This window comes from Lepidochelys kempii, chromosome 9 (genome assembly GCF_965140265.1).
Source record: "Lepidochelys kempii isolate rLepKem1 chromosome 9, rLepKem1.hap2, whole genome shotgun sequence".
Classification (NCBI taxonomy): domain Eukaryota; kingdom Metazoa; phylum Chordata; order Testudines; family Cheloniidae; genus Lepidochelys; species Lepidochelys kempii.
Window position 1 is genome coordinate 60,229,728 of NC_133264.1, and position 23,463 is coordinate 60,253,190.

A 23,463-nucleotide genomic window follows, 5' to 3' on the forward strand; every position below is an offset into this window, starting at 1 on the left:
GAGTGCACCTTTAAATTCTTTTTAACTCTCTCTTCCACAACAAGCTGTTCGGCTGGGAGCGGCCGCAGCACAAGAGTTTTACTCCTGCTGACTTTCATTGAGAAGCTTCCTCTGCTAGGACCAGTGCTTTCTTCTTTGGTTTTACAGCAATGCCTTTGATGTGCTCACGGGACACTGCAGAGGGTAAGCCACTGGGGCAGCCTCTCCGTCAGCCTTGTCCTGAACAAGGCAGCTTTAGCCAGTTGATTAATAAGCCCAGTTCCCAGGGCTCCTTGCTGATCTTCTTCAAGTGCTGTTTTCTGACTGTTTTTTGTTTCCCCTCTGCTCCTCTCTCCAAGGTTATGAAGCTGAGGAAGCTGGCCCAGCAGGTAGCTAACTGTCGGCAGTGCCTGGAGCGCTCCACGGTCCTCATCAATCAAGCGGAACATATCCTGAAAGAGAATGACCATGCACGGTTCCTGCAGACTGCCAGGAATGTGGCTGAGAGGTGGGCTTGCTAGGCGTTACCGGCCAGCCAACTCGGGTTTGAATCCCCAGGAGAAAATGGCGCATGTGATTTTTTGAGTGGTAGAAAAAATAGCTATCTCAGCAGTTCTTAGCACAGACCCTTATCCCTTGGAAGCTCATTTATCCTGTGAGAGTTTTCCCTCAACCCTGCCCGTTTTCTGACTCTCTGAAGCATCTTTATCTGCTTACTAAGCCCCACAGCCACAGAAGTGGTGTTCACAAAGAGTACTCTTGCCAGGTATCAAAGTGCTTTACAGAGGTACAGCGTGCAGCATGGCACAGGGCCACCAGCAAATTGTATGACAGGTACAGGAATTTGAGAATGGCCGGTGAGAGTAATAGGTGAAACATTGAAAGAGCGGTGGCACTAGGGTTCATCTGCTGAATAATTATTGGTCACGGTTACCTCCCTTTCAGTTCCACTAGTGGTGGTTGTGTCAGCCGCCCACTGTGCTGAAACACCAGGAATTGCACTGAGGACCTCCAGAGCTAAAAGCACAAGCTGCTACTGTGTGAACTAGAGTCAGGTTCTTTAACTGGGGCTGTAACTGGCTCATATCCTCTGTGGACTGGCCATAGAGGGGAAGCTGTAACATACACTCACTAGTGGGTGTAGACAGGGCCCCAGGAGATTACTGGATAATCCAGTCCAACCCTGTTTAGAGCTGACTGGCACAACTCAGTGCTGAAAACACTGGTGGGTGCTGGTGCTCTAAGTCACACCATTGCAGCCACCAGGGGAGAGGCAGCAGTGGCAGGAGCGGCTCTAGGCACCAGCAAAGCAAGCACATGCTTGGGGCGGCACATTTCCAGGAGCGGCATTCCCGCCACCCTTTTTTTTCTCCTGGCCCTGCTCAGTCAACCAATGAGCCCCTGCATGGGGCAGGGCAGTGGGGTCAGCGCTGGGGTCCCGGTCCGGGGCCAGTCCCTGCCCTGGCCCCCCGCTGCCGGGGAAGTGAGGCGATGCAGCTCCTCCCCCCTGCACGCCCCTGACACATGTGTCACAAGCGGCGGAGGAGCCAGAGCCGAGCAGAGCGGAGCCCAGGATCGGGGCAGGACCCGCGGGCAGTAAGGGACCCGCTGCCCCGGGCAGCTCAGCGCTGGGCGGGCGCCGCTGGTCCGCCCCCGTCCCCAAAGCTGCCCCGCCCCACAGCCGCTCTGTTGGTTACTGTCCCCTCTGCAGGGGTAGGGCCGGATCTGAGATCGGGCTGGGGGCCCGCGGTCGGGATGTACAATCCCAAGCACCTCACTCAAAACACAGCTATAGCATTACGCATTCTTTTAACGTTACCAGTATCAGTGGCTTCTGGTGAGCGCAGTTTCTCAAAACTGAAATTACTAAAAAATTATTTGAGGTCCACCATGTCTCAAAATCGTTTGTCAAGACTCGCATTACTTTCAGTTGAAAGTACCATTGCAAAAAATGTAGATTTCACTGAATGATTAAAAGACTACGCAAGTATAAAAACCAGAAAAATTCAGTTCATATAAATTCTTTTAATTTATGAGAAACTGGGCACACTGGAAGACCCTAACGTGTTTCATTACACTGTATAGTTGAACCCAAATTGTTTGTAAATTGTGATTTTGTTAAATTAAATGAGTACACTAGTAGGAAATTGTTTTATTTCACTAACTACAGATTCTCTGTGTTCATTATTTTTTATTGTAAACAGTCAAAAAAACCCAAAACAAAACAAAAAAACCCATTGCAAAGTGAAAACGTGTAAAAGCCAAAAAAAAAGGGGGGGGGGGGCAACATTTTTTTTTTTTTTGCTTGGGGCGGCAAAAACCTAGAGCCGGCCCTGAGCAGTGGGAAATATTAGCAGAAATGTCCTAGTGCAGACAAGGCCTGTGAGAATCCTCACTAGGGATCTTATCAGATGTGGGGTGCCACTCAGTCTGGAATCGCGGATGTCCAGCTGGGACAACGGGAGGCAAGTTGTTCAGAAGGTGAACATGAAGTGTGAATGGGAGCATGGCCTTCCTTGGAAGAACAGGCAGCGCTGTCACTTAGGCAGCCCCGTCCAGCCCAGCATAATGTTTGTGATTGTTTCAAAGAGCAAAAGGAGGATGCTTCTGTCACTAACAACAACAACAAAAGCAAGCAAAGCCACCAGGCCCTTCCCCAGGGGATTGCTGCTTTGCTTCCCCAGAGAAGCTGCTTTCGGTGATGGTTTTCCTCCTGGCATGTTACATCACTGTAAGGCTGTTTGCACCTTTTTAATCAGCAATCTAACTGCTGGCTGGGTTGTCCAAACACACCCTAATGTATATTGATGCTCTTTTCTTTCTTTCAGGGTCGCCATGGCAACTGCATCCTCTCAAGTGCTGATACCAGATATCAATTTTAACGATGCCTTTGAAAACTTTGCTTTAGATTTTTCCAGAGAAAAGAAACTGCTGGAGGGGCTGGATTATCTAACAGGTTTGTGCTGATCCTGCTTTCCTAACACATGCTGTAACCTTCGTTCTCCTCTCAGATGAGGTGGAAAGTATTTTAATATAAATTACATTGTAAGTTGTTCTCGTCTTTTAAACTGCTTGTTGATGCTGTAACTGGGCATGGTAATGGAGCGGCCAGTCTTCAGTCCTTGGGCTTTTGGTGTTCAGGCATGTTCTTAGGGTGTCTGTTTCTGAAATTTGTTACAATTCTCTGCCCTTTCTGCAAAACCTCTGAGTCACATTCTCATCCCCAGGCTTGAGTACAGCATCCTCCTTCTCGGACCCTTCCCATCACTTCTATCCAGTCAGCTGCTATGGCCATCTTCCATCTGAACATGTGACCACCCTACCCCACTTCAAATGCTTCCCATGGTTCCCCTATTTCCACCCCATCCAGTTGAAGTGTCTCACTTCCAAGGACCTTCACAGCTCTGCCCCTTCATATCTGCTCTCATCTCTCATCACATTGGCTGCTATCTCCTACTTCCCCTTTCCCATCTCCTCTGCTTCACCAGTGGTGCTGACGTCCGCCACTTTGCTGAATGCTGGGAATAACCTCCCTGAAAAAATCCCTGGAATCTCCTTCAAACCCCACTTCCTGCCATACTGCCCACAGGAAATGAGCAGCCCATAGTACATTTGAAAAAAAAACCATTTAACGTGTAATATATTTTGGTGTTTCCTCTTTGCTGCCCTTTGTATGTGTCTTGAGACCTTAAATTGCAAGCTCCTTTGGACGGGGATCATGTCTACCTTTGTGTTCAAACAGCACCTAGCACATCTGGTCTCTGATCCAGATTTGGGTCTCTGGGTGTGACAGTAATACACATAAGAATAAAAGATACACCATAATGCAAGTAATAGCAATGAAGGGCTACTCCCATCCTGATGTGCTGCAGTCCTTTTTCACAGGTTTTCTTCTACATTTGAAGAAAGTGGGTGAAAAAGCTGCCCATGTAGTGTATAGTATCTGCAGAGGGCATAGCCTCAAGGTAGCACACAGAAAATAGCCGTACTGCCGTGGCCACACTGCTATGTTGAACATGCTAGCTCTGCTCAAGCTATAATGAGCACGTCTAATTGGGCTGGGAATTACCTCACCCAGCTGCAGTAGAGACATACCTGTGTTTCTTTACAAGGCTACTTAAAGCTGCTGAGGAGACAAACGCACCAGAGAAGCTAGCTGATCTTTGGGTCCATCTATCACATTTCCAAGAAGATAATATAAGAGGAGAAATATCATCTGTGTCCAGAACATTTATCAGATAAAAAGGTTGTTAAAAAATCAGTGCCAACCAGATGCAGGGCTTTAATTAGCGGCCTAAGCCTTCAATGTGACCACATTAATCATAGATCTCCTAGCCTTGTCCCTCTTGCTTGATGCCTCAGCCCTCCCAGGAGCCTCCGTTTTGCACCATGAAGCCTCCATTTTACTCCAGCAGTCACTCAACAACACATAGAATTGGTTTTTCTGTGCAGTGTCTGTGCTCCCTCCATATAGAGACTGTCTCCATTATGAGGTGTCACTCAAGTGGATGTAAAAACCCCTTACTATCTCTACATTGTCATCTGTCGCCCATGCAGCACCCAATCCACCGTCTGTCCGAGAGGAGCTTTGTACGGCTTCCCATGACACCATTACAGTCCACTGGATCTCGGAGGATGAGTTCAGTGTCAGCTCCTACGAGCTCCAGTACACCATCTTCACCGGCCAGGCCAACTTCATCAGTAAGTAGCCATTTGCTTGCAGTGAATGCAGTGTTGCCGTGAAGAAAGTAAAGAGAGCATCACCAGCATAGTCCAGTCTGGCAGGAAAGATGCCATCGGTCAATGTCAGGAAGGGTTCAAGGGCTACAGCAGCATTGCAGCTCCCATATCAACTTGCCAGAAACCTTGAGAGCTGTTTAACCCCCAAAATTAGTTTTGGTTAGAAACAAAATTTTGTTCTGTTTTTGTTTTTTGGGGGTATTTTTGGAAGTCCGGTGAAAACAGCATGTGGTTGTGATTTCTCCCTTCCCCCGCGGCATTTGCAACCCAGCCTTGCCGCAAAGGGCTCGTGCACAAGCGCCAACAAGGGAAACTGGCCAATCAATTTTCATTCTCCAAGTTCAGCAAAACAGCAGAAGTAAACAATCAGTGTTAACAAGACAAAAGTAAATGAGGTTTCCCCTAAGGATTGCCATCTGAGAATGAAGATGGGGTTAACAATCCAGGCAAGCATGTTCATCTTTTTTTCTTAATGGGAATTTTAGCTTGAATGTCTTTTTAAAGTGTTCTCTGCATCCCGTTTGTAAATGGCTTCTGTGTGGGTATCCAGTGTCTGGGGACAGGGGGATGGGGAGGAGAGCACTTTAGAGAGGATTCCCTGCAATTTTCACCTTCCTCCCTCCAGGCTCTGCACCTGGGCCACTGGTCTTTGGCTGAGGAGGGTTGCATGAGCACTTTCCACAAGGGCAGGCTGCAGATTGACACAATGTGTTCTGCCCACTCCCTGGGGACCGAATGTTTTGCCACCTCCCCAGCACCCCACTTCCAGTCAGACTGGGGTCCAAACTTGGGACCCAAACCTGGGCCTCTCACTGCTTGGTGCAGGGCACTGGGGTTGCTAACCCACAGCAGTCTCTGCTGATTTACCATTAATACTGCTAACACTTTGCACTCATATACCTGTCAGTGAGGAATGGTTAACTGCCCCACTGAGGAAGGCAAGTATCAGCCTCCTGTTATGCGTGGGGAAGCTGGCACTGAGGGAAAGTCGATTGCCCAAGACCTCATAGGTAAACAATGGAAGAGCTGGGTTGGAGTCTGATTTGCTGTCTACCATGCTCAGTCCTTTAGATACCAGCACCCTGGGACAGTCTGTAACAAAGAACTTGCCATACTGTTGGCTACTGATTTAATCAAAGTGCAGCGAGAGAACAGAAGTTCCTTTTCCCTTATTACTTTTTTAAGGCCCCAGGACATGTATATTCCATTGCACTAGAGCTTGGTCACTCCCCATTCTCCCCCAGCCCCTGTCCTATTTGGGTAGCATAAATAAACCATGGAAGCTTTGGGGTCTGGCAGTTAGCAAGCTGGCTTGCCCAGGAGAAGTGGGAGTTTGGAGGAAGCTGTGAGAAGAGGTTAGCTGAGGACACGCCTCAGGGCAGTAAACGAAATTATTAAGGGGCAGAGAGGAACTTTGAAGTGCAGTTTGTCAACTCTGTGCTTTGGGGGTCCAGAACTGAATTGTTTTGTGCTGCATTGAGTGTCCAACATCCTTCAGTTCACTGAAGGATCCTCAGCATTAGCAAATCTAATCTCTCTGGTGGCTGGTCATTTGGGAAGCTACCAAGAGATGTGTGCATAGCAACACGCTCACATAATTCCCTAGGATTATACAAATAGGACAAAGCTGGTGCTCAGTGAGCTGCAGGCTAAAAATGAAATTTGTTTTATATACCCCACACAACAATACCAAGAGATAACAATACCAAGAGATAGGTAATTCTTTCAGAAGATGCCTGTCTTATCTAATTACTTGTCAACCCCACTACACATTTGCTTGGCCAGAAATAAGATTAAAGGAACATGGGGGGCTCTCAGTGGTTGAAGCCTGTCAGCACGTAATCTCTTAGTAAATGGGCTGTGGTCAAATGGTGAGGAATCATCAGTGCACACTTCAGTTCCCACCCCATCAGCAAGGACTTGGACAGTAAGCAGTGAGTGCTGGCTCTCGCATGGCAGTAGGCTGAATGCTGCAGTAGCCATGCTGTGTTAAGGGCTGTCTTTACAAGGATTCCACAGGGTTGTAGCCACCCGCAACCTTGCTGCTAGAGCAAACAGGGTGACAACTATTTTCATTTGTAACTCAACCCTAACCATCTGTTCTGGGGTGAAAAATTTGGAAAGCAGCACTGCAGCCTGGCTGGGATCTCCTTGAACATGAACTCCTGGTTGTGTCCTAACCAAACATTTTGTTTTCTTGGGTTTGTTGACATATTTCGTGCAATTCACCCAAACTTGTCATATTTATCCCTACCCTGGGATAAATTAAATGGGAGGGGTTTGGGTTTTTTAATCTGAAAAATATTTTCATAGTGTATTTAAATGGCTCCCAGAACTCAAGAAGTTCATAAAGGGATACGAAGTCTTCCACGGGATTTACTGTTATGTATTTGCATGGCACAATAGATGGGCGTGGGGCTATTCAAACCTAGAACATTAGAGAAGGCAGGCTTGTGAATAGAAGTATTTTAAAAAGACATTTTGTGCCCCAGGATGCTCACTGTTTGCAATGAATAAGGACCAGGAGTGGGGACACAGCAGCAGAAAAGGGAAGAAGAGAACCCCACCATAAATTCTGGGAAGAGGATGCTGCTCTTTGACACCATTGTTTTGTTGAGACAATAGATTGTTTCTGCTGATTTATTCTGAATATTTCATCTGTTACTGCTGTCAAGAGCTAGATATTCTGTAATTATATTAGCACTGGAACAGAGGTTAATGGTGGGGAGATCAAGTCCTGCCCAAAAAGCTAGTAACCCAGGGCTTGTCTGCATGGGACGTTAGTGCCCTGCGAGCCGGGCTGTGAATCTAGAGCACCCTAGCTTTCCATGCAGTAACGTCCCTTGTGGACACTGCTACAGTGCACTAACGTGTGCAGTGTGCTGTGACAGACTGCTGCGTGAAGCGGGAGCATGCCATCCATGTTGTCATTATCTGATGGCTGTCCAGTTGCTTGTGTAAAATAATTTTGGGGCTCACGGTCCCACTTCATACAGCCCAGTTGTGCTGCAATTGGAGTCAGGGGAGCAGGATGAAGCCCTTAGTGGACACTACACACGTCACAAAACCAGGCATTGCAAATGGCACCAAGTCCCCTAGTTGGCAGCCTCAACAGAGAAGCGAAGGACTGAAGAAGCCATTGAAAGATAGCCCCGGAGGTGGGTGCTGCATGCCGGGGAAGTGTCAACAGACTTTCCCAGCCACTGCCGCTGCAGGACCTGCTCTGAGGTTGGCACAAAATAGACTATCCTGTAGAGCTGTCAGTCCAGCGTCTTTCCCCAGCATTGCAATCACATAATTTAGTTTTTTCTCTGACCTCGCCAATTTTACCTTCTAGTCTCGGATGCCTGCCTCTGATTTTGGAGTACCTCGCTCACCTGCATGGTGGAGTGTGCCCTAGGGTTGGTCTGTTACTGTTCACCTTTGTCTCTTGTGTAACAATCTCTGCCTAGCAGCAAAGCAGTGGTTGCAGGTTTTTTTCCTAGCATCTCACAGCACCATGCTAGCCTGGGTCAAACAAAATCAGACAGCACAGAGGAACATCAGAAAAGGCAAATCTGGGCTGGCTGTTCTTCTGATCAGGCTCCAGATACAGCAAGTCTGCTGTTTAAAATAATTGTCTGTACCATTTCAAAGTTTGCATCTGACATTAGCTAAGATTAGAACAAAAGTCCAGTCACTAGTCAGAATTTCTTCAGACATCAGAAATCAGCTGAAGTCTTGGCAATAAAGCAATATGCAAATTGCCTTGGGGTTAAAATTTAACAAACGTGCTAAACATCTACTTGATTCCCCTGCCCCAAATTAAGAATACCAAACAAGGTTATTCCCTGCTCTTTGCTAGCACCATTGATTAGCATTAAGAAGACTCAGTAAATTACAGACTGATGAGACCAGAGATTCAAAACGGTGGTTGAGATGACTTGTATCTTGGTCATTATTCATCATCAGAGCTGATAAAAAACTGGATTGTAAACAAAGAAAATGTCATTCTTTTGATTTTTACAGATGTGTAGGTGGCAAAAGTACAGAGCCTTTAAAGCCAAGAGATATTGATTCTGCCCTCCAACACAGTGATTCATTTCTCCAGTAGCCGGACTTGTGTTCATGGCATGAGGGAATATGTGAATTTTCTCATTTTAGAACATTGCCTGCCTCCCCTTTCAAATATGATGTCAAAAATTAGTACAATCTGAGGAAGCAGGTACAAAGTTCCCATGACAGTTTGTGGAGTTGGTTTTGAGAGGGCTCTGGTGAATGTCCCTCCCTTGATATCAGAAGTATTATGCATGTTCAAACAGGAAATTAAGCGATAACCACTTAGCTACATGATCCCTTTCCTCCTTCAGAAAGGTATAATGTTTGGGCAGTACGAGCCGTTCCATACATTTCCAGAATGTCCACATTTCTATGTAACAGAAACACTGACCAGTGGTTTAGCACTTGCTTCTTTAGTCTCTTGAGCATCTATATAAGGCTCTCAGTGCACCTCACAATTGTTAATTTCTTTACCCAGACCTGACTTTCTGAGGCAGGGCAGTGCTATTATGCCCATTTTACAGATGGGGAACTGAGGCACAGAAAGTGATTTGTCCAGGGTCATGCAGGGAGTCTGTGGTGGAGCTGGGAATTGAACTTGGCTGCCACTGGGCAAGCCTTCCTCTCAATAACTTGTTTTCCAGCAGATATTATTTCCTCTTCCAAGTCAGGTCATTTTAAAGCTACCATATATTCACATATGTTCAGGGCTGTTCTAAAGAGGATGGTGGACAATTGGTTTCCATGTTCACTGAGGGTAGGACAGGAAGGACTCAACTTAGTTTGCAGCAAGGGAGATTTAGGTTAGACATTAGGAAAATCTTGGAATCCCAGTCACTGGAGGTTTTCAAGAACAGTACTTCCAGCACTGCATGTTTATGATTCTGTACTGAATTTGTTCTTCAAAGAATCAGAATGCGTTTCTGACCTGACTGTTACAGAGAAGGTATTTTTCTTCACTGCAGCTTGGACACTGAGGTCGGTGTCAAAGGCCTAGAATCTGGTCTTTTCTCCTGGTAACTGAGCTGTGTGGAGGGGGGAGGATGTGACAGGGACTGCAAGAGGAATGAGTGCCTCTGATTCAAACACTCTGTCCCAAGCACCTCAGTGAGACTCAGCGGTGGGAAGCTTTTGTCGCAAGCTATTTCTAGAGCTTCCTTTGGCTGCATGGTGATGACAAGGGGGTGAGAGAAGCGTCTCTTAATGCAGGGGAGGAGCAGAAACAATGTTATGGTAATCCAGCTGCGGGTAGTTAAAATGCATACTGTGTCAGGCTGGCCCACCGAGTCCTCCTGATAATAAGGGGAAGCAAAAAGTCCTTCCTCCTGTAGTGGGGTGTCCAGCCCAAAAGGCCCAGGGGCCACAGTCAGTACTGAGGGGCAGGCTCTCTGCCCTGTCCCATGTGGCTGGCACAAAGGAAGCAGAATCCAACCTGTGGGAGAATCCCCTTGTGCAAGGACTCCTTGGCAGGCATAAGGCTGCTGTAGACGCCTCCTTTTGCCTCCCTCCTCCCAGCATCGGTGCAAGGGTGGGGAGGGGGAGTGGCTGGACTGCGCTGTGCTTTGGCTATCCCCAGCCAGTGTACAGTCCTGTTGGGGAGGGGAGGGGAGCATTGCCGGCTAGCATCCACTAGAGCAGCCCCTGCTCTCTAACCTGGGCCAGGGCAGGGCTCTAATGGCTGTTGGCACTCTCAGTTTCTCCTCTCTTTCCCCCTGTGGAGCTGCATGGGGGAGGAGATCTGTCCTTTACTAGGCTCTGCCCCAGACTGAGGCAGAGCCAGTCGGGCACTTCTGCTCTCCGTGAAGCTCCCACAGCCGGCAGCGATGCAGGCGGTAGAGCCGCTGGTGCTGCTCTCCTCCCTCCACTGGGATGCAGCAGGTGGCCAGTGTGGTGCGTGTGAGCAGCTGCAGCAGGGAGTGGGCCTCAGGTTCTCGCTGCACTCCCAGAGCTGCACCTGGGGCTGCTGGCAGTTGGTGGGAGGTAGCGCCCGCTACCTCCTCCCTGTAGGGACAAGGCTGCTTCAAACACTTTAATATAAACGTCGCCAGCCCTGGCTCAGGGAGGCATATTCAACTCACCCTCAAAGGAACATTGTCTTTTCAGATCAGTTGCCTTAGAGGGGCACAGCTTGGCAGACACCCCTGCTGTACTATACAGAGCTCCCATCTTACTAAGCAATTTCAAAACAGCTGGGATTCTCCCCCAAAAAGACTCCAATTAAATAAAAAGAGGAAAGGGGGCTAAACTCCAGGAATTACCACAGAATTACCAGCAGCTTCCCTGTTTTGTACTTATAGCTGATCCGCAATGAATTCTACCCACGGGCACCTGGAGGAGCTCTGTAAGCCAGCTCCTCAGCTGGCGTAACTCAGTGTAGGGCCTGTGCTGGTTTACTCCAGCTCTGAGTCTGCCCCAGAAATGTGCTGCTCAGGACGCAGTTAGGACTAATTCAGAAAGAAACTCCCAGCATGTCCTTAGACGTATTTAATGAAGGCATTTCCCAGTAACAGTTGGAATGGGTACAATGCAAGTGATTTACAGCAGAAGGTTTGAACCGTCTCCTTTCGCCAATGAACTCTCCTGGCTGTGGAATACCTTGTCTCAGCCCCTGCAGGGTACAGTGTTCGATCCTTTGGGAAGGAGCTTTTAGGAACAGAGTGGAGGCAGTGCAGACTAGTGCCAAGGGCCAGCTCCAAGAGCCACACTGCTCTCCAAGGACCAGTCTGACAAGAGAGGGTCTGGGTCTTCATTAGAGCTGGTTGGGAAATAGGCATTTTCCCCCATGGAAAATTTCCGCAAGAATGAAAAAACAAAAGAAGTTTTCATCAAAATTTCCCATGGAAGAGTTTGGCTTTTAAGCAAAAAAAAAAAAAAAAAGCCAATATCTAAAATATTTTGAATCAGAAATGCTGCTGAGGTGCTTCACGGGAGTTGTAGTTTGGGTGCCTTATGCTCTCATTCTCCTCTATAGGCTGGGCTCACCAGTCAGACTGCATCTCCCAGGATTCAGCATGGGTCCATCATGGGAGTCCCTGGCTGTGGTGCATCATGGGAGTCCCTGGCTGTGGTGCATCATGGGACATGGAGTCCAACTGGGGGGAGGCACAGAGGAAAAAGGGATCTTGAAGAATCAGAACTACAACTCCCATGTAGTACTTCAGCTGATTATCCAAATCAAAACGTTCTGGGTGTTTGTTTTTTCAATGAAAAATTGCAGTTTCCTACGGAATGCAGACACTTGTCATGAAAACATTCATTTTGTCAAAAATCCAATTCTTGTTCTCTCTGTACCTGCTACAGTTGGTTTACCAAGATAAGGGTTGATCAAAAAGTTTTTGTTTTAATAGAAACTTTTTGATCAACCCTCATCTTGGTAACCCAACTGTAGCAGGTACAGAGAGAACAAGAATGCAGCAATGGGATTATACATCACTGATGCAGTGTCCAAGAACTAATGCCATTTTCCAGCTGTGGTCTCACCGCAGCCCCACAACTCTCTCCTCTGTGACATGGAGCCGTTCCGCTGCCTTTGTGTTGACATTGCTCATTGTAAACTCACAGCTCCAGAACCGCACTGCCCACTCGGTCCCCCGCAGTGGGTATCTTGTGGCATTGCTGCCTTAGACGTTCACCCCTCCTGTTGAATGGCCAGGGTTCTGTGACCAATTTTCTACTGATTTTAGGCAATTTTCCCAACTGACTCATCTTCAGCTTTTCTGTCCACATCTGATTTCCCCGCGGCACCCGTGGGTTCTTTCTTCATCTTCATTGCTGTTCAAAACTCCACCCAGTTTAGCAGCATAGGGAGTGATCCATCTATCCCAGTATCCTGTCTCGGACAGTGGCCAGCACCCGAGGCCTTGGAGGAAGGTGAGAAAAAGTCTGTAGTGGGCAGTTATGGAATGACTTGCACATGGAGAAAACTTTTTCTTAATTCCCCTATCAATCAGGGGTTGGCTGATGCCTTGAAGTATGAAGGTTTATATCCCTGCCCAAGCCTTTTTTTTTAACCCCTTTTCATTTTAACTCCAGATGCTCTTGCTATCCAGATACTTTCCAAATCCTGATACGCTCTTGGTCTCAAAGGTAGCTTGTGGCAATGAGTTCCACAGGCTAATTGTGTGTTGTGTGAAAGAGTATTTCCTTTAATTGAACGTCCCCACGTTCTTGTATTATGTTAAAGGATGAACAGTGTACCTTCTCCAGACGAGCCATTATTATTTATATTTTTACCATGTGTCCTCTTTAACATAACCCATTCCAATGTTTTCAATCTCTCTTCATAGTAGAGTTTTTCCACACCTCTAATATTCTCGTCGCCTGTCTGAATGGGTTACTCCAGGTGAAGGGGTACTATTGATTTTTTAATCTGAAATTGTCAGTGACTTGCTGTTTACTCTCTTTTCTGAACTGTTAATGAAAATTTTAAATAAAACGAGTCCAAATGTTAATGCCTTTGGTGCCCATTAGGTGCCCTCTGTCAGCTCAACACACTGCTCGTGGCTGCGCTGTCCTTCCCAGCTTCTAACCCATGTGTCAATGTTCACATCCAAGCCCGTTCAAATGTGCTTGCTCCGCTGGGAGATCCAGGTCATATTAACTCTGGTGGCTGCTTAAGAATGTGGCTCAAAGTTAGATCAGAACTCCCATCCTATGGTTGAAGAATGCAAGGTATGGAAGGTCCATGAAGGCCACGTTTGATGGAAGGTATAAACGCACAAGAACCCGGTATAGGAAGTCCTAGAGGACTACTATTCTCATCACAATGTTCAGGGTAAAAGATGTGAAGTCTTGTTAATATCAGAGAGCTTTGGGTTGAAAATCCCATGGCTGACACTGAAAACATGCTGCTGGATTAGTTACTATTTGCAGCCTCTTGCTTTATGGGAGGCGAGATGGTGCCACAGACAAAGGAGCATGGCTATAAAACATCTCTACTGCAGCTCCCCACTCCATATGGGGGAAGCATGCAAGGAGGTAAGAGTATAGTGCCAAATACCACATGTGACTGTACAAATGATTTGCCCTGTGGACCAGAATATCAGAGCGCTGAGATTCTTGGCTGGTTACTGCCTAACAGCTGGAACACAGTGGGAGGAACAGGTAAAGTTTGCTAATTGTCAGCTGATGTCTGACTACAAAGAGGAAAGCTTAATGGGATTTTTCCTTTTAATGAAAGCACAAAGGATGCCAGAGATGGCTGGATAGGCAGGTTATATCAGCTTTGAAGATTTCATTCTGCCATTCTCATTGGAAGCCTCCTGCATATTTAAGGTGCACTTAATAAGCTCCTTTAGAAATCTCCTTCTGATGTGACACTCTGTATTTTCCTTTTTTGCACCGACTAGCACTCCTTTATCTGCAGCCAGGGTTCGACTCCTAACAGCACATAGGCTGTGATGGTGCTTGGGTCAGTAACAAAGGCACAGGGTTCAAGGCCACAGATGTGCCATGTAATAAACTAATCCAAAAGGAGTGAGTTGCTAGGAAATGAACATCACTGCAAAAGCAATGGAATGAGAGCACAGTCGGAGTTAAATTTATCACCTCTTCCCTGAGAGTGTTACGCTTCTGTGGGAAGCACACACTAATTCAGGAAAAAGTCTGGAAACCCCACATGCCAGCTAGACCACTTGAATTCCAATTTCACTATCTAACCTGACATTCATTTTCTTCCTCCTGTGTGGTGCAGACAGGACGGCCCTTCTACTCTGAGTCACTTCAGAAATTAAAGCCAGCCTTGGCTCGCGGATCCCCACCTGCACGAGGCTATGGATGGAGATATGAAAGCCCATAGGTAGGACCTCCCACATACCCCGATGCCCTGGAGATCACCAACTGGCCAATGAAGTGAATTTGGAGCTTTTGTCCCAGAAAAAAGAACAAGCCAGTTGATTCCCTTGGCTCTAAACTGAACGACAGTTTGCGAGGACCAGAAAGGGGGCTAGTCTGTCTCTCCTCTGATGGGAGCACAATTTTGGACAGAGCCCAGTGATGTATAGAAGGGTGCAGTCAGACCAGAGGAAGTATGTGCAAAAGCAGCAAAAGTTCCTGGATGGTTGGAGGGCTTATGAAGAGACATTATGAGAGTGTAGTTGTGCAACAATATAGGTACATATGATAAATCTCTGAGTGTTTGAAGGCTGCAGAGCCTGAGGAAGGAGATTGGTCAGTTATTTGGGGCACAGTCTATTCTGTATCTCTTTATTGTAGCTATTTCACCTTGTGCTTAAAATACTGATGCCCTGATCCTCTAGGTGCTTTAAACAAACATTTCAAACAAAAGGCACATGGACACGTGCAGCCTGTCCTCCCCTTCTTGTGATCTGAGCTAACCAGCCAGGAGCTAAAAACCAGAGCAATGACTCATACCAGGCATTGCCCTAGTTACACCAGGGATAGAACTGAGAGTGATAGAGCTACAGTGAGGAAGAGGAACAATAAGGTGAATCCCAGGAAATCGGGTGGAGAGATGGGAGCAGTGTGAGTCCCCTGCTTGGGCCATTTAAAATTGTCCAGCAGGAGATACTAGAAAGTGAATTGTGGGGCTCAGTCTGATGCTTGCCCCAAGGGATGGGTTGGATGGGACCTAAGAGTCCTCTCCCATCTCTAATGCTTCTGACATGATTACAGTGTTTGCTCATTGGGGAGGGAGAGCACAGTTAGTCAACCCAGCCTTCCAAACTCCAGCCCGCTGCATGACCCATGGGTCTCAAACCTGGGTCTGCAGGAGCAGCCATGCTCCAATCCTCCACCAGATAGCCTGCTAATGCTTGCATTCCTGGGACCCATGAAACCCAGCCCCAGTTTGAAGCTCTGCCCCTGCAGTCCTATTGGTGGAATCCCGAAGCAGCTGATTGGCCTATTGTCCCTATTTAAGCCAGCAGCAGGACCAGGAAACTGTCTGAATAACTGGGCTCCACCCTGTTCTGGACTGTGTGCCCCCTGTCTCCTGGCTTGATTTCCTGGCATCCTGACCAGTGTGACTCCTAGCATCTGATTCGTGGTTCTAACCTCCTGGTGTCCTGACCCAGCTGACTCCTATCTTGTGACTACAGACTCTGGCTCTGACTACTAGGTCTGGCCACCCACAACCTGTCAGTGATAGGCTGTTCGGACCACTTTTACCAGGGGTGGGGGCAGAGCTTGGTGCGAGAAGGATGCACCCAGCAGCACCACTGCAGCCACTAGAAGCATCAGACTCGCCCAAATGGGCCCCCCACCTCCATAATCAAGCATTGCAGGCGCAAATTGTGCATATGACCTCAGACAACTAGCAGCTGCAGGAGCAAGTAAGGCAGCTGAGCAGAGAATAGTGTGCTGCCAATGCAGTGTGCAGGGCCTGGCCCTGAACAGGGGCCTGCAATACCATTGCCACAGTGTCTTGACAGGAACTGCTTGCAGATCCAGGGCTTCATAAACCAATGCCACCTTCTGTTCCTGGTGCATTCCCAAATCCTTGCCTCTGACCTGGCCAAGGCAGCCCTGGTAATCAGCTTGCTGATAGGAGATGTGTTAGTCTGGGCCTTCCCCTTTCTGGAAGGCCATAGCCCGCTGCTCTTGGAATGGGATGCTTTTCTCCAGTTGATGCTGACCATCTTCGATGACCCGCAATGAGCACAAGCAGTCAAGGCAGCCCTGAGGAGGCTCCGGCGGGGCCAGGCACAGTGGCCTCGTATGCAGCGCTCTTCCACCACCTACAGCACATACAGAGTGGAACGAAGTAGCGCAGCCATACCAGTTCCGATGGAGCTTGCGGGAAGAAATCAAAGATGAACTGGCCCATGTAGAGATGCCAGCGGGCCTAGATGCCTTTGTTGACCTTACCATACACATGGATACTCAACTGTGAGAATGAAGGGAGGAGAAAGCAATTGCCTGCAACCTCCCTTACCGTGTACCATGACCCCAGCTTCTGTATCACCCGCCGAACCCATGCAAGCCAATCTGGCTGACCAGCGACTCACACCTGAAGAGAAGGAATGACACCGTCAGCACCACTTGTGCTTCTACTGTAGTGAAACGGGCCATGCCATCTCAGCCTGCCCAGGACGAACGCCAAAGAGCCTGGGGACACAAGCTGACCCAGGCCCAGTGTGGGGAGCTGGCCTGGACCTTGAAAGAAGAGAACTTCCCCATACCCTAGTCCTCACTGAGCTGCACCCTGAGCCCCATCCACAGGTTTCCCCTTTGCAGGTGCCTATCAAGCTGCGCATACCAGGGGACCCTAACAGATTCCCCTCCAACAGGCCCTCATCAATTCAGGAGCAGCAGACAATTTCATGGATGCAGCTACAGCTCAGACCCTAAAGCTCCTCCTGCTACACAAGGCCATACCCTTGATCCAGTTGAGGAGGAGACTGTCCTCCTGGAGGCTTATTCAGGAACACAGAGAAATGATACAATTCGGTGTGATCCTGTCCCACATTTTCCCCTGATCTTTGGCATCTGCTGACTGACCCTTCATGACACCCTCATTCACTGGCAAGAACAGAAAGTTACCTTCCCTTCAGAACTCGGCTGACTGCAGGGCAGGGGCCACCGAATGTTGCACCCAGACACAAGATGGCTCAAGTAGCGGTACTTGACTGCACTGAAACACCTCCTGGGGGAGCTATGGAACTTCCCTCCCCATCCAAGGTTGTGACCATGGGCTCTGGCTCCGGCTACTAGGTCTAGCCCCCCATGAACCAGCCATGATCCAGCCATCCAGCACAAGTGAAATGTTGGGGCTAGGGAGGGAATTTAACCAGCGAACTAGTGGCTGCTAGCAACCACCTTCTCCATGAGTTTCTGCTACAGCCCAACAAGCATAACACACTTCAGTGGCGGCGCACAGCTGCTAGAGGACAGAAGCCGCCTGCACTTTCCTCCAGCAATGTTCCCATTGTCATCAGGAGAAGGCCATTGGACCTCCTTCCAGTAATCCAACACGCCCTTCCCCACAACTCATTGTTACTTCTTCACTCCTTACTTCCGCCTCCAGGAGCCAGCACCATCCGTCTACCTCCCACCCACCCAGCGCCTGCGCCCCCTCACGTCCTCAGCACCATCCCTCCACCTCCCACCCACCCAGCGCCTGCGCCCCCTCACGTCCTCAGCACCATCCCTCCACCTCCCACCCACCCAGCGCCTGCGCCCCCTCACGTCCTCAGCACCATCCCTCCACCTCCCACCCACCCAGCGCCTGCGCCCCTCACGTCCTCAGCACCATCCCTCTACCTCCCACCCACCCAGCGCCTGCGCCCCCTGACGTCCTCAGCACCATCCCTCCCCCTCCCACCCACCCAGCGCCTGCGCCCCTCACGTCCTCAGCACCATCCCTCCCCCTCCCACCCACCCAGCGCCTGCGCCCCTCACGTCCTCAGCACCATCCCTCCCCCTCCCACCCACCCAGCGCCTGCGCCCCTCACGTCCTCAGCACCATCCCTCCCCCTCCCACCCACCCAGCGCCTGCGCCCCTCACGTCCTCAGCACCATCCCTCCACCTCCCACCCAGCCAGCGCCTGCGCCCCTGACGTCCTCAGCACCATCCCTCCCCCTCCCACCCACCCAGCGCCTGCGCCCCTCACGTCCTCAGCACCATCCCTCCCCCTCCCACCCACCCAGCGCCTGCGCCCCTCACGTCCTCAGCACCATCCCTCCCCCTCCCACCCACCCAGCGCCTGCGCCCCTCACGTCCTCAGCACCATCCCTCCCCCTCCCACCCAGCCAGCGCCTGCGCCCCCTGACGTCCTCAGCACCATCCCTCCACCTCCCACCCAGCCAGCGCCTGCGCCCCTCACGTCCTCAGCACCATCCCTCCACCTCCCACCCAGCCAGCGCCTGTGCCCCTCACGTCCTCAGCACCATCCCTCCCCCTCCCACCCACCCAGCGCCTGCGCCCCTCACGTCCTCAGCACCATCCCTCCCCCTCCCACCCACCCAGCGCCTGCGCCCCTCACGTCCTCAGCACCATCCCTCCCCCTCCCACCCACCCAGCGCCTGCGCCCCCTCACGTCCTCAGCACCATCCCTCCCCCTCCCACCCAGCCAGCGCCTGCGCCCCTCACGTCCTCAGCACCATCCCTCTACCTCCCACCACCCAGCGCCTGCGCCCCTCACGTCCTCAGCACCATCCCTCCCCCTCCCACCCACCCAGCGCCTGCGCCCCCTCACGTCCTCAGCACCATCCCTCCCCCTCCCACCCAGCCAGCGCCTGCGCCCCCTGACGTCCTCAGCACCATCCCTCCACCTCCCACCCAGCCAGCGCCTGCGCCCCCTCACGTCCTCAGCACCATCCCTCCCCCTCCCACCCAGCCAGCGCCTGCGCCCCCTCACGTCCTCAGCACCATCCCTCCACCTCCCACCCAGCCAGCGCCTGCGCCCCCTCACGTCCTCAGCACCATCCCTCCCCCTCCCACCCACCCAGCGCCTGCGCCCCCTGACGTCCTCAGCACCACCCCTCCCCCACCCACCCAGCCAGCGCCTGCGCCCCCTCACGTCCTCAGCACCATCCCTCCCCCTCCCACCCACCCAGCGCCTGCGCCCCCTGACGTCCTCAGCACCATCCCTCCACCTCCCACCCAGCCAGCGCCTGCGCCCCCTCACGTCCTCAGCACCATCCCTCCCCCTCCCACCCACCCAGCGCCTGCGCCCCCTGACGTCCTCAGCACCATCCCTCCCCCTCCCACCCACCCAGCGCCTGCGCCCCCTGACGTCCTCAGCACCATCCCTCCACCTCCCACCCAGCCAGCGCCTGCGCCCCCTCACGTCCTCAGCACCACCCCTCCCCCACCCACCCACCCAGCGCCTGCGCCCCCTGACGTCCTCAGCACCATCCCTCCCCCTCCCACCCACCCAGCGCCTGCGCCCCCTCACGTCCTCAGCACCATCCCTCCCCCTCCCACCCACCCAGCGCCTGCGCCCCCTCACGTCCTCAGCACCATCCCTCCCCCTCCCACCCACCCAGCGCCTGCGCCCCCTCACACCCACCCAGCGCCTGCGCCCCCTCACGTCCTCAGCACCATCCCTCCCCCTCCCACCCACCCAGCGCCTGCGCCCCTCACGTCCTCAGCACCATCCCTCCACCTCCCACCCAGCGCCTGCGCCCCCTCACGTCCTCAGCACCATCCCTCCCCCTCCCACCCACCCAGCGCCTGCGCCCCCTCACGTCCTCAGCACCATCCCTCCACCTCCCACCCACCCAGCGCCTGCGCCCCTCACGTCCTCAGCACCATCCCTCCCCCTCCCACCCACCCAGCGCCTGCGCCCCTCACGTCCTCAGCACCATCCCTCCCCCTCCCACCCACCCAGCGCCTGCGCCCCTGACGTCCTCAGCACCATCCCTCCCCCTCCCACCCAGCCACCGCCTGCGCCCCCTCACGTCCTCAGCACCATCCCTCCCCCTCCCACCCAGCCAGCGCCTGCGCCCCTCACGTCCTCAGCACCATCCCTCCCCCTCCCACCCACCCAGCGCCTGCGCCCCCTCACGTCCTCAGCACCATCCCTCCCCCTCCCACCCACCCAGCGCCTGCGCCCCCTCACGTGCTCAGCACCATCCCTCCCCCTCCCACCCAGCCAGCGCCTGCGCCCCCTGACGTCCTCAGCACCATCCCTCCCCCTCCCACCCACCCAGCGCCTGCGCCCCTGACGTCCTCAGCACCATCCCTCCCCCTCCCACCCACCCAGCGCCTGCGCCCCTCACATCCTCAGCACCATCCCTCCCCCTCCCACCCAGCCAGCGCCTGCACCCCTCACGTCCTCAGCACCATCCCTCCCCCTCCCACCCAGCCAGCGCCTGCGCCCCTCACGTCCTCAGCACCATCCCTCCACCTCCCAGCCACCCAGCGCCTGCGCCCCCTGACGTCCTCAGCACCATCCCTCCCCCTCCCACCCACCCAGCGCCTGCGCCCCCTCACGTCCTCAGCACCATCCCTCCACCTCCCACCCAGCCAGCGCCTGCGCCCCTGACGTCCTCAGCACCATCCCTCCACCTCCCACCCACCCAGCGCCTGCGCCCCCTCACGTCCTCAGCACCATCCCTCCCCCTCCCACCCACCCAGCGCCTGCGCCCCTCACGTCCTCAGCACCATCCCTCCCCCTCCCACCCACCCAGCGCCTGCGCCCCTCACGTCCTCAGCACCATCCCTCCCCCTCCCACCCAGCCAGCGCCTGCGCCCCCTGACGTCCTCAGCACCATCCCTCCCCCTCCCACCCACCCAGCGCCTGCGCCCCCTCACGTCCTCAGCACCATCCCTCCCCCTCCCACCCAGCCAGCGCCTGCGCCCCTGACGTCCTCAGCACCATCCCTCCCCCTCCCACCCACCCAGCGCCTGCGCCCCCTCACGTCCTCAGCACCATCCCTCCCCCTCCCACCCAGCCAGCGCCTGCGCCCCTCACGTCCTCAGCACCATCCCTCCCCCTCCCACCCACCCAGCGCCTGCGCCCCTCACGTCCTCAGCACCATCCCTCCCCCTCCCACCCAGCCAGCGCCTGCGCCCCCTCACGTCCTCAGCACCATCCCTCCACCTCCCACCACCCAGCGCCTGCGCCCCCTGACGTCCTCAGCACCATCCCTCCCCCTCCCACCCAGCCAGCGCCTGCGCCCCCTGACGTCCTCAGCACCATCCCTCCCCCTCCCACCCAGCCAGCGCCTGCGCCCCCTCACGTCCTCAGCACCATCCCTCCCCCTCCCACCCAGCCAGCGCCTGCGCCCCTCACGTCCTCAGCACCATCCCTCCACCTCCCACCCAGCCAGCGCCTGCGCCCCTCACGTCCTCAGCACCATCCCTCCCCCTCCCACCCACCCAGCGCCTGCGCCCCCTCACGTCCTCAGCACCATCCCTCCACCTCCCACCCAGCCAGCGCCTGCGCCCCCTCACGTCCTCAGCACCATCCCTCCCCCTCCCACCCACCCAGCGCCTGCGCCCCTCACGTCCTCAGCACCATCCCTCCCCCTCCCAGCCACCCAGCGCCTGCGCCCCCTGACGTCCTCAGCACCATCCCTCCCCCTCCCACCCAGCCAGCGCCTGCGCCCCCTCACGTCCTCAGCACCATCCCTCCCCCTCCCACCCAGCCAGCACCTGCGCCCCCTCACGTCCTCAGCACCATCCCTCCCCCTCCCACCCAGCCAGCGCCTGCGCCCCCTCACGTCCTCAGCACCATCCCTCCACCTCCCACCACCCAGCCAGCGCCTGCGCCCCCTGACGTCCTCAGCACCATCCCTCCCCCTCCCACCCACCCAGCGCCTGCGCCCCTCACGTCCTCAGCACAATCCCTCCCCCTCCCACCCAGCCAGCGCCTGCGCCCCTGACGTCCTCAGCACCATCCCTCTACCTCCCACCCAGCCAGCGCCTGCGCCCCTCACGTCCTCAGCACCATCCCTCCACCTCCCACCCACCCAGCGCCTGCGCCCCCTCACGTCCTCAGCACCATCCCTCCCCCTCCCACCCACCCAGCGCCTGCGCCCCTCACGTCCTCAGCACCATCCCTCCCCCTCCCACCCACCCAGCGCCTGCGCCCCTCACGTCCTCAGCACCATCCCTCCCCCTCCCACCCAGCCAGCGCCTGCGCCCCCTCACGTCCTCAGCACCATCCCTCCACCTCCCACCCAGCCAGCGCCTGCGCCCCCTCACGTCCTCAGCACCATCCCTCCCCCTCCCACCCAGCCAGCGCCTGCGCCCCCTCACGTCCTCAGCACCATCCCTCCACCTCCCACCCAGCGCCTGCGCCCCTCACGTCCTCAGCACCATCCCTCCCCCTCCCACCCACCCAGCGCCTGCGCCCCCTGACGTCCTCAGCACCATCCCTCCACCTCCCACCCAGCCAGCGCCTGCGCCCCTCACGTCCTCAGCACCATCCCTCCACCTCCCACCCAGCCAGCGCCTGCGCCCCTCACGTCCTCAGCACCATCCCTCCCCCTCCCACCCACCCAGCGCCTGCGCCCCCTCACGTCCTCAGCACCATCCCTCCCCCTCCCACCCACCCAGCGCCTGCGCCCCCTCACGTCCTCAGCACCATCCCTCCACCTCCCACCCAGCCAGCGCCTGCGCCCCCTGACGTCCTCAGCACCATCCCTCCCCCTCCCACCCACCCAGCGCCTGCGCCCCTCACGTCCTCAGCACCATCCCTCCACCTCCCACCCACCCAGCGCCTGCGCCCCTCACGTCCTCAGCACCATCCCTCCCCCTCCCACCCACCCAGCACCTGCGCCCCCTGACGTCCTCAGCACCATCCCTCCACCTCCCACCCAGCCAGCGCCTGCGCCCCTCACGTCCTCAGCACCATCCCTCCCCCTCCCACCCACCCAGCGCCTGCGCCCCCTCATGTCCTCAGCACCATCCCTCCCCCTCCCACCCAGCCAGCGCCTGCGCCCCCTCACGTCCTCAGCACCATCCCTCCACCTCCCACCCACCCAGCGCCTGCGCCCCCTCACGTCCTCAGCACCATCCCTCCCCCTCCCACCCAGCCAGCGCCTGCGCCCCCTCACGTCCTCAGCACCATCCCTCCACCTCCCACCCACCCAGCGCCTGCGCCCCCTCACGTCCTCAGCACCATCCCTCCCCCTCCCACCCAGCCAGCGCCTGCGCCCCCTCACGTCCTCAGCACCATCCCTCCCCCTCCCACCCAGCCAGCACCTGCGCCCCCTCACGTCCTCAGCACCATCCCTCCCCCTCCCACCCAGCCAGCGCCTGCGCCCCCTCACGTCCTCAGCACCATCCCTCCA

The 23,463-nt window shown here is 54.2% G+C and overlaps 1 protein-coding gene across 6 annotated transcripts in view; it reads left to right on the top strand.

Annotated features, from left to right (window-relative positions):
• Window positions 1-23,463, top strand: part of MID2 (midline 2) — a 343,120-nt gene that overhangs the window by 275,207 nt on the left and 44,450 nt on the right. For 5 of the 6 annotated variants that reach the window (XM_073360610.1, XM_073360615.1, XM_073360614.1 and 2 more), the window contains 3 exons: window positions 339-487; window positions 2,808-2,935; window positions 4,537-4,680. In XM_073360610.1, the coding sequence (XP_073216711.1) occupies window positions 339-487; window positions 2,808-2,935; window positions 4,537-4,680 (421 nt within the window). The remainder of the gene's footprint in view (window positions 1-338; window positions 488-2,807; window positions 2,936-4,536; window positions 4,681-23,463) is intronic. The other variant, XM_073360616.1, reaches the window with a different exon arrangement.